This window comes from Wasmannia auropunctata, unplaced genomic scaffold, assembly GCF_000956235.1.
Source record: "Wasmannia auropunctata unplaced genomic scaffold, wasmannia.A_1.0 LD336092.1, whole genome shotgun sequence".
Classification (NCBI taxonomy): Eukaryota; Metazoa; Arthropoda; class Insecta; order Hymenoptera; family Formicidae; genus Wasmannia; species Wasmannia auropunctata.
The window spans coordinates 1468306-1479738 of record NW_012026798.1 but is presented as its reverse complement, the minus strand read 5'-3'; the positions used below and the strand labels follow the sequence as shown (position 1 = coordinate 1479738).

The 11433-nt window shown below is 43.6% G+C and overlaps 1 protein-coding gene across 1 annotated transcript; it reads right to left on the bottom strand.

Moving 5' to 3' along the window:
• LOC105447794 lies at positions 1-10759 on the bottom strand. Its single transcript, XM_011686001.1, has 13 exons — positions 10375-10759; positions 10023-10210; positions 9856-9907; positions 8619-8716; positions 8053-8199; positions 7842-7961; positions 7432-7582; positions 7069-7198; positions 6608-6761; positions 5947-6135; positions 5762-5881; positions 1446-5572; positions 1-96 (listed from the first exon to the last, which is right to left on the bottom strand). The coding sequence occupies exons 1-13, from the start codon at positions 10757-10759 to the stop codon at positions 87-89; spliced, it is 5871 nt and encodes a 1956-aa protein (XP_011684303.1). The 3' UTR covers positions 1-86.
• Positions 10760-11433: the final 674 nt, after the last annotated feature.

Genomic DNA, 11433 nt, shown 5'->3' with positions numbered 1-11433 from the left:
AATCATCGTCATCGATATCATACTCGATCGTGTTCGTCTTGTTCCCTTTGCTATCCTTAGCCTTCTCGTCTTCTTCCTTCGCTGCATTATTTCGGGCTGCAAAAAATGAAGATTGTCTTCGTCCCATAAACTAATATTCATGCAGATATATAAATTGTGCGGTTTACATTTTGAAAGAAAAGCTGTGCAAAAGCTTTCAAACAATTAAGTGAAATGCAATAACGAAGAAGTTAGAATTTTTAACTGAATTATTTATCATAAAATTGTAGCTGCTGTAAGAAATGTAGCTATTGTAAAAACTGTAACTATGACTAATTCATTTTTTAAAAAGTTTATAAAGATGTGTAGAGGAAGTATCAAGAGGAAAATGTACACAATAAGAGGAAAATATATAATCATATATGTATACAAAAACGAGGCAGGAATAAAAAATTATATAAATTAAATATGAAAATTAAACTTCTCTTTTAATGACTTGTTAGTAAAACGAAGATGTTAATGTATTTGTCAAAAATATAAGAGGGTGAAGTAATTCAGCACAAGGAAACGAACGAAAAGATCGCCAATAAGTTGCGAAGTAAAAATTATATTGAATTTCTGTAGAGAACTTTCTTGTGTAACTCATTACTAACAATAACTCATATGAGGAGTCTTTGAAGATTTTCGAATGCTCCAAATTCCGCGAGTGAAATAAGAAACAGGTATATCCCTCGCCTATATTTAGCGATTATTTCCTAACATCTCGTTACATTTGAGTCACGACGGGCAGAGCATTCGAAACTACTTGAGATTCTTTCCTTCAAATGTTCCCAGCAATAGCGACAATGAAAGCTGATGGCGTGAGTTGCGAAATTAAATAAGCGGAAAGCCAAGAATAAGTCGAAAGGAACATCCTTTCTGGCAGTTGCGTTAAACCCTTAGAATGTGCGGCTCTTCCACACGACTGCATAGCGTAAGTCATCCATTCACAAGTGCAATTGTCCCTGCTGTGATTGACATTGTCGTTTTTTTTTCTTTAATAATTTTGAGCTGAAAGATTAGTGACGTGAAATCACTTAAATATCCGGGAAACTCAATTTTGAGTTGAAATTTATATCTGATTGAAACTGCGTCATGAAACTGTGGTGAACCGAAGAGAACTTATTGTCCTCTTAACTAAACGATTCTCTAAATCCCTCCCAACACGGAGTTCTGTCTGGCTCTTTCAACATATAGCATATTGGTGAGAGCGACGTCTGTAAGCATACTTTTCCCCGGTGCCGGAACATTAGCCACATTTTACTCTTCTTATCTGTCGTGATTACGTTGCTGCCAGAGAATGCAAGCCAGGCTACGCCGAGTGAATGGTGCGCGTAACGCATTCTAGGGTTCTCGTATAGGAAGTTCCGAAGAAGCTCCGAGGAGAAGAGCACCCCGCCCGGTACCCGCGCTCACAGTATACTCACCTGGTGCCGTGCACGGCTGTGGGAGAGTGCGCGACGCCTTCGTCGGCGACGGGCCGCGGCGCCGTACCGACGACCGTGCCGCACTTGATGCCGCTGAGGTACGAATGCGCGACGCCGTCGTTCATGCCGTCGTTATCTACCAGCCGTGCCTCCTTCACTAGGAAATCCGACGCGAACTCGCCGTTGTCATCGTCCACGCCGTTGTCGTCGCGCGAGGGCCTCTTCGGGACCACGACGAACTCCAGCGCCCGCTCGGCGGCGGGCTCTGCCCTGATGCATATCGATGAGCACTCCGACTCGATCCCAGAGTCCACGCTCTCCTGGAGGCTGCTGCGCGGCGGTGGCATCGGGTGCGCGTCTACCACCGTTCCGGCGACAGTGTCGTCGATCGTCAGAACGGTATCGGTCTCCTCGATACCGGAATCCTGGCTGTGCATGCCCTCGGGATTCTCGATTAGCAGCGTGCTCGTCGACGTAGTCCTCGAAGCGGACAGCTCGTAGTACGACTCCGTCACTTTGGCGCCGTCGTTCGGCGAGCTCCTGGATGGAACGCTCGGCGACAGCTCGTCCTCGACGGACGTGCCGTCCGTCGAGATGTCCGTCATGCAGAAAATAAGCTCCTCCGCGTCGGATTTGTCCAGATTCGCGGACGTCTCGTACGGCGTGACGAGGATGGTCGGGTCGATACGCCTGCCATCATCGACGACGTCCTCCGGCTGGTCGTCCATCTCGGTCGCGTCTTTAGGGATAGTTCGATGTACGTCGACATTATTTGGCATAAAAGACTGTCCCTCGTGATGCTCCCCGAGCGCCTCCTGGCTCCCCGAATCCGATTCGCATGGTTCTACGTTAATATTTACACTTATACTCTTACAATCGACGGAATCGCGGCAAGCATCAGCATCAAGGACTTCCGCCAGGTCCTCCTTTTTCTCCTCCTCCTCCTTTTTCTTAGACTCGCATCGATCTTGGTCGACAATGCAGCACGTGCTACTGGTAACTTCCTCGTTTAAGTGGTCCTCCGAGTCGACGTCCTTCAACGACCTCGATGGCGTCGTCCCAACGTCGTCTACCGACGTCGACGACGCCCAGACATCGTTCAACGACGTCGACGACGTCCCGCGGTTGTCTGACGGACATTCAGTCGTGCCGACGTCGTCGTCTGTGCTCATCGACGCCCTCGTCGTACTTACACTATCTACGGTTTTCCTATCATGCCCTATGTTACAAATCGGAAAACTACTATCACTAGTCTGATTAATACTGTCCGTGGTTGTATCACATGTCCTCGCCGTCAAGGTATCCACTCCTTCAACCGCGTCGTTACGTTCTAAACACTCTGTGTCATTATTTTCTAAAACTTTCGCTCCGTCGCGTTCTAAGCCCTCCAGATTGTCGCGTTTTAAGCGTTCAACGTCGCTACGCTCCGTATGATTCTGCAGATCATCGCGCTCTCCGCGATCCTGGTCACTAATAAAATCGTCGTTACACCCTGTACCGTCGGTCTTACTTAATTCTAATGCAGAATATCCGGCTACGTTCGTTAACTCTACAGCTATACACACAGTGGATTTGCTCGCCAGCGACGACGGAGCCGCCACGTCCGGCTCGACATAGCCGCCATCTAATACTAAGTTATCAACAAAATCATCCTTTGATTGCACACTTTCAGGTAACAGTCGATCACTAAGGTCAGATTCTGTCCATTTTAACTCGTCTACGCAACGCACACCGTCCTCCTCGACACTCCCCTCGTTAACGTATACATTCTGCGTGTCCATGAAATCTTTCTCGTCGTTTCTCGCGTGAGTCCCGTTGTCCTGATCTTCCAAGTTCTTCTCGCTGCTTTTCACGGACACCGTCTCCCGATTGTTTAAATCGTGCTCGTTGTCACTCGCAATCTCATCTTTCTCTTGATCTCGTACATTCTCGTTGTTTTCAATAACCTGAATCTTCTCTCGATCTTCAAAGCTTTCATCAGTGTTCTTGGCAATTTGTTCTTGTTCTTTTTCTTGATCCTCCAAATCCGCCCTCTCATTGCAACCTTTCACAACCTGATTTTTTATCTGATCAAATAAATTGTTCTCGTCATTTGAGGCCCGACTTTCTTCCTGACCGCCCAAATTCTTCTCATCGTCTTTGACAACATCATCAAACGACTTCTGCTCGTCGTTCCTGCCTACTTCATTGTTTTCTTGAACAAATAAATCATCGTCATTTCTAACAATCTGATTCTTTTCTTTAACGACAGAATTTTTCTCTTCATCTCTCGTAATCCAATTTCGCTCCTGATCACACGAACTGCTCTTGCCATTCTCTTGTCCGACCAGATTCTTTCCATCGTTTCTCGCAATCTGATTCTTCTCCAGGCCGAACGAATCTTCTTTGTCGATTCTTGCAACCTCGACTTCTGTCGATCTTTCTAAATCCTTCCCTCCGACATTCGTATTCTGACTCTTCGCCTGACCGAAGAGATTAGTGCTGTGCTCGGCGAGACTCGCGTGAGGTTCGAACTTGAAAGACGTGAAGAAATTGGTCAAACTTTGTAACTGCGAGACGTTTACTCTCACCGGTCTGTTTCTCAACAAAGACCCGTGTTCCGACGACCACGAACTGTCGGTGCTAACCTTGGTTCGACTCTCCTTCAGGTACTGCTGCAGCCTGTCGCCCAGTGCCATCATGCCGCTTACGTTCTCTTGCAGGGAGCTTCTCGTATCCGCGGCAGCGCTCGAAGAATCCGAGAAGAACTGGCCAGGATGCTGAAACAAAGACAGGAGCTTCTCCAAGCCGGACTTGTGCCTCTGCACCGACGTGTTCGCCTGTTCCCGCGAATGTGACTCTGCCACGCGAGTCGAGGACGACGTTCCCGAGGTAGTACTTACGGAAGACTCCAAAACGCAGGCGGACAATCCTTCCGAGGCTGTCCGATTCACGCGCAACTCCGACGTGTCATCCGAGGATGATTTTATCAAGGCTTTATCCTCGACTACGCTAATCCTCATCGAGGCCGTATCCTCGTTCGGATATGCAGGTACCTGTAGTTCCTTTGTACTCGTATACACGATGCGATGATCCTTAGCCGCCTCGGTATCCTTGTTACCGGACGTCGCGACGCTCTCGAGATCTATCGTAACGTTGCTCTGACTCGCCGCCTCGTCGTAACGATCCTCGCGAATCGTCGTGATGTCCTCGCTTCTTTCAGACCGCGACATCGTAGTTACGTCCTCCCGAGCTAATCGCTCGTCTTTGATCTCCGTTACTGCATCGCGTTCACTCCTACACGTCGCAGTAACGCTCTCATCCGTCCAGAGTCGCGATTCAGCTAGATACACACTCGATCGCTCCTCCACCCCCTTCGTTCCTTCGTCACAGCGATCTTCGTTTTTGGCAATGTCTTCGTTTGGGGATATATCTGCTGGCGATATCGCAACTACGTTAGGCGTGCCTACGGACGCGGTTGTGCTATCGCTAGCGGTCTGCGTCGCATGCACGTCCACCTTGGTTGCGCTGTCGTGATCGTCGGAGTCGGCCGCGTCGATTCTGACGTTAAAACCGATCGTGACGGAGCTGCCGCTGGAGGAGGCGACGACCGATTTTGGCGACGAGCGATCGGCGCCCGCCGACTCGACGACCGACACGCGGAACCGCGACGTGCCGCCGCTCGCGTTGGGAAAGAAAGACGGGGAAGAACCGAGGGACGGGGAGGAGCCAAGGGACGGCGGAGTGACCGGCGAGGAGGACACCGAAGAGTCGGCGGAGCGCAACGATGCTTCCGACACTCGACACACAACGAAGCGATTCCGGGACGGGCTGGGGATCGGACTGGCCACGGGAGAGGGGATGGGACTGGGAGCCGGGGAGCGCAGACGGCCTCCGCTGGTGCGCTTTGGCTCCAGCATGGTGCGCGTCGCCGGCTCATCGGCGGCTAACATCGCCGATCGCGACGGACTTGGCAGTGTCTGACAGGTAAGCGAGATCTTACGGGAACTCGCGTTCAGCAACCGGTTTGAATGCTGCGGGCTCTCAACGTCCTCGGTGGACTCCTTTAGTAGACGGCGTTCCTCGTTCTGGCTACAGTGACTGCGAATCTCCATAGCCATTTCCTTATACTCGTGCAAGGGACCGTCCTTTTGTATTGAAAAAATTAAGACAATTATTAAACATAGGAATTACCAAACATTGTTATTAAATTCTCGAACAAACTGCACGCTAGTTCTTAATACAAAAATTATACAATATAAAAAAAATCGCGAATATAAAGAATTCGCTGTAACGAAATAAAATAAGCTAAACGAAATAAAATAATCGACACTCACTATTCTTATTCGAGGTTTGTCATCCAAATCGATCTGCGTAATGGTCTTGTTCTTTTTCATGACATTCACGAGAGCATGCATTCCACGCATCTGTATAGTGTTGTCTCGTAAATCTATCCTCTGTAAGAGAAAGACGTGATATCGAGGGCACAGCGAAACATTGAGAGCATCAGCGAAAATTTTACCTGCAAAACTTGATTCGTCTCCATTATCTCAGCAAGCGTGATTATTCCATCACATGTGAGTTCCGTAGATTGCATGCCCAATTGTAGAAGAACACGATTTTGCTTCAATGATTCATTAACGATGCTCAATGTCTCGTCCGTCAGCATGTTCTGGCCGATATTCAGAGTCTCCAAAGTTTTCGATAATGCCTGAACATAATTTTAATTAATATAATTGTGTAATAAGGCAGCGAGCATTATATTACAAACAACTGAACTGAAATTTGAAATTAAAAATGAGGCCAATTATTTTAAAAAAATCGCTTCAAAAATATTTCAAATTTTAATCAGCTCGCGATTTTTATAAATTGAATGTAAACCGCTAATTCTTATTTCCAATTACATTAATATATTTATTAATATTTATTAATAGTAGCACAAATAAACATATATAAAAGTAATAAACACGCTAAAAATAATAATTGATATAATAAAATAACAATAATTCTAATAATTAAAATAATAATCTAACTAAATAAAATTCATTTGCAAGAAGAGTTTTGTAAGCTACAGTACAAATTACAATTATCAATAATTAATATTTATCTAAATCATGAAAATTACCATGAAATATGTATCATCAATCAAAAACAATATATCGGAAGATATTCGTAATACATACTATAATTCTCGAGAAGTAGTGTGATGATTTCTTGGTCAGACGATTATTCCATAATATCAGGATGCTAAGTCCCTGGCCAGTTTTGTCCTCGTTCACTTGATTGATCAGACCCTCCAATATATCTCGTACCCCGTCGTCCTGGACGTTGTTATTACTAAAGAAAAACATTTCAAAGAAAAAAGAAATCTGTACTAACATCGTCACTCGCTTAAGCGATAATACATGCCTCTTACAAAGACAAAACAAGTCTACAACCTACACATAAAAATATTGTTCTTATGTTTTTCTTCAATTATGTATACAGTTTCTACCAATTTTCGCAAAGAATTTAAAAACATTCATAGAAATCTAAAGATTAAATAAAAAAATACTATTATATTTTACATTGCACATTCATTATATTTCCAAAAAAGTTTTCAAAAAAAAAACAATCGTTCTTAAAATTATCAATTCATACATACCTAATATCGAGTAACTGCAACTGATTGTTCATTCTTAAAAGAGATCCAAGCTGTATAGCGTCGTATAAGTCAAGCCCGTTATCGGCTAAATATAGTTCCCGTATACCGCTATTTATTTTTAGGGCTGTAACTGTTAGAAAAACAAAGAGTCATAATCCATGTGAATCAATTACAAAGGATCTTCTAAATTTCATTTCAATAATTGCAATAGCATATTTTAATACAACACTTGTTTTTTTCTTGTAAATTATAACGATAAATGATACTCTATTAATAAATTGCAAACATATTTACATTGTAAATACAATATAATACACAATGTTATAATGTGAAAGAAAGAAAAAATCGTTACGCGATAAATACCAAGCATGATAATTGCTCTGCCCGACAGTCCACAATTTTCCAATTTAAGGACTTGTAGATGGCAAACCATTCGTAGTGCACGAGTCAGCGTGTTCATGTTTTGTTCGTCAAACTTTATGTCCCCAGCTTCAAACTGCTCTAAACTCTCAGTCTAAACAAAATAAGGATTGTATTAATTACAAACCGCTCTAAACTCTCAGTCTAAACAAAATAAGGATTATATTAATTACAAAAATCCCAGCACTTTTAAATATAACATTACGATAGCACTATCATATATCCTGGGATGTAACCAAACAGTAATCACAATTAAGAAGTAAAAATAAAAGTAATTTGGAAAATATATAGATTTGATATACGATTAATATAAGATTGTCTTATAAAAATCCTTTGATTGGATGCCTAAGTACCTTCTTAATCATATGTGAGCACGCTTGCCAGCCGCGCACTCCGATTTCTGGATTGGACGAAATATTTAAGTGTTTTGCAGATTCATAATATTCCATCATATCAAATAATATCACGGAACTCTGTAACAACAATTGTTCATTAATATAGACAGAGTACATATATTAAGAGCATACTCAACGAAATAATATGTATTTTTTTCCAGAGAAATACCTCGTCATTCAGAGATGATCCTTCTAAATCAATTTTATGAAACTGTAGTCTCTTCAGTATCTCCTCCAACGGTTCGATATGATCCTGACCCAAGACTTCCCCTCTCAAATTCAGCTCCTCGCAACGATCTTGAGATATATCCAAATTCTATGTAACAAGAATGAGAACATGTGAAAGTGAACTCCAAAACTTTTCTTTCTGCAAAGTTTACTGAATCTTGTAAAACTTTTCTTCATTCTTCAAAGCAGCATGTCCGTGCATTACTGCGATTTGATTTATCTGGTAAAAAAGTTTTACTGTATCGCTAGCGTACTAGAACAAGTAGCGTGTACAAAATATCATGATAAAGGAAAAATAAAAAAAATAAAGTTTAATTTATTCTTTCCAGTTTAGCTATTTTCGTCAAATAAACAAGTTCAACTTTCATACATAAAACTTGAGATCGTTAACTTTGTTGCAACACGTTGTTGCTCTCACTTGAATTTAAAAATGCTTTTAAGCCATAAAAGACGGCTACACATCAGAATCGTAATATAACTGCTTGAAGTGATAGCAGATGGATTTACCTCGAGTTGAACTAAAACTTTTTGCAAGGGTTCGGTGGCATGTCGTGCGCAAGACTCCTTGTATGCAAAGATTAAGTCCTCGCGATTCACATTTTCAGCTGGGAACAATTATTGATAATTTTACTTCATGACATACAAACAATATGGATTATATTACAAATTTCAAAAATTATGTTTTTAAAATGTGCCTTTAAATCATTTCCTTCGTGTATATTATATTTCTAATTGTAAGATAACAGAAAGCAGGAGATTTCTTAAAAGGGATATAGGAAATTTTAAGATTTTTTAAAAGACAGAGAGAATTTTTACAAATATTTATTGTTTCTTGTTATGCAATTTCTTCCAACGTGATAAAGTATTTAGGTGCATTTAATTGATATAATGTATCACGAGATATATAACATGCAAAATAAGTAGAGTATGAATGAGTGCGAAGTTAAAAAAAAATCTGTAATATCATAGAGTGTATAATTATCTATTTATTTATTTTACAAGAACCATTATCTTACACAATAATTACAATGAGAAAAAAAATATGTACATATTTCGTTACAGTTCTGTCGTATATGAATATTGTATGAATATTGTATCAGATAAGTTTTAACATCGCTATCTCTCTTTCATCAAACTTATAATTAGTACATGGTTCACATTGCGAAATCCTTCGCTTGGGACAGTCTATAAAAAAACTTGATAGCGTAGTAACAAAATACAACCGTGCTACAGATAAAGAAATCATCGTGAACGATGTAGAATGTTATAAAAATATCTCCATGAACAATTATCATTCTGGTCGTTTTTCCAACGATTTTTTAACATGTACAATTTTTCTATTAAATAAAAAAAAATTTACAAAAACTGAATTTAAAAATTGCGCAAAACTTAATCGCATATTTATCATGATTTTTTAACATATTTACATATTACATCACATATTTCATATTCATATCATATCATAGACATTTTTCAAAGCGGCCGATGGATTTCTTACTATATATCTTCAAAATACCAATCTACAGCGTTGATTTCAAGTCCAGCGTTAACTAACTCATAAGAAAGTTACAGCAAGTAGTTGCAACTCACAAAACGATATTCAACGTTAGATTCTTTTAATTTAAATCTTGAGAACAAGCAGAAATCCTGCAACATCGTAATAATCAGATTAATCATCATATATCTTCACACCAAATCGTATAGCAAATCTCTGTTGGAGCTTTCTATGAGCAATTTACATCACCGACGAGATCTGCATCATGCCTGAGCACAAGCACTGTGCATTCATCAAACCCCTACGACAACAAAATATCCACAAACTGATAGCGTCAATTTTTACCTGCACTAATCCTGATTAATTATGTCATCTTCCGCCTGTATGTGTCGTAATGTCAATGACGAATTGCTAACCAGATCTACCACGCTAACTACATCATGAACTAGATCACCAGTGTCGTTAAACCTAAAGGAGCTTTTCAGCGAGAGACACATCGACACAGGAATCATGCTTTCATCTTTCACCGATTGCGAGTACCGACCGGACAAAGACAGAGAACGACTCCCCGCGTCGACGTGTTCTTTTGCTGGAGAAGCATATCCTACAACAAAACCCTACACGCAGTGCAGAACACTCCGAATGCGTGCTCCAAAGTGACGCAACACTCGAATCCGGTTGTAAAAACCATGAGGTGTGAAAGAGCGCAGCGCGGGCATCACGCACACCCCGCGTCCGTACACGCGTGGAAACGCAGGGGATACTCACCGTACCGCCAGGGATTGTCGGGTTCGAGGTAGCCTGTCACCAGGTGACTGTCGCTCAAGGGAAAGCTGACTCGTCGGGGCGGCTGTTTCTTGGTCCAGGCGAGGGCGCTCCGCAGCTGACGGCCGTCGATCCACACGTAGGGCGACGGCGGCGGGCCGCCGGTGCCGAAGCGCGGCCGCCTGCCGGTGGTGTACGTCGTCGTTGCCGCTGCCGTCGGCGACGGCGGCAGCGGCGGCGGCGTCGGCGGCGTCAGCGGCGGCTTCGTCGGCAACGGCGTCGCCGTCGTCGTCGTCGTCGTCGTCGCATCGCGCTCGCGCTCACCCTCGCCGCCCGTCGAGGTCGTATCCCCGCTGGTCTGCGCAACCGAGTCCGCTCCCTCGCTCATGTTTCCGCGGCCTCTGACATATTTCGTCGGAACACGTCGGAAACGCGGCCCAGCAGCGATCGCCCAACGCGGCCAAGCACGCGCGCACACGGCGGAATCGCGTAATCGCACGCGTACGCACGCACGCACGCACGCACGCACACGCGACGTCTCACACACGCGCGCACACACACACGCACACACACATACGCACACTCGTCGCCCGTGCGCGTTCGTCCGCGACACAGCTATACAACTGCGCGCCCCGCTGATCGAGCTCTGCGACGACGTTTCGTTCAGGCACGTCAACGCGCCTAGCGGAGGCACATAATCGCTGCGCGCACTGCGCCCGCCATCTTTGTTGCCATCGAAGTGAAGTTGCGCACACGCCGCGCCGCGCGGAAGCCGCGCGCGCGGCCCGCGGCCACGGAGCGAGAAAGCTGTAGATAGCGTACCCATCCCGCGAGAATGCGCCCTCTGCGATGAATGCGTGGGCGAGCCAATGGGATTTCAGCCGCTGTGAAACATTGATGGTCATTTAAATCCCGAGACCGCTGAAATATAATAATACTGGAACGCGCATTGGGTGTTATTATATTTCAGTACCCGAAACACAATAGATATTGTAAGCCTTAAGTTGTAAGAAATTGACCAATCGCAGTCGAATGTGAAGAGAATAATCGATTATCATTGGT

Excerpts from the sequence above, each read along its gene's own strand:
- LOC105447794 (XM_011686001.1), bottom strand. The coding sequence starts at position 10,759 with ATGAGCGAGGGAGCGGACTCGGTTGCGCAGACCAGCGGGGATACGACC. Across the intron at positions 7,583-7,841 it reads GCTCACATATGATTAAGAAG|ACTGAGAGTTTAGAGCAGTT; the intron begins GTACTTAGGCAT and ends TATTTTGTTTAG. Across the intron at positions 6,762-7,068 it reads TTGCAGTTACTCGATATTAG|TAATAACAACGTCCAGGACG; the intron begins GTATGTATGAAT and ends GTTTTTCTTTAG.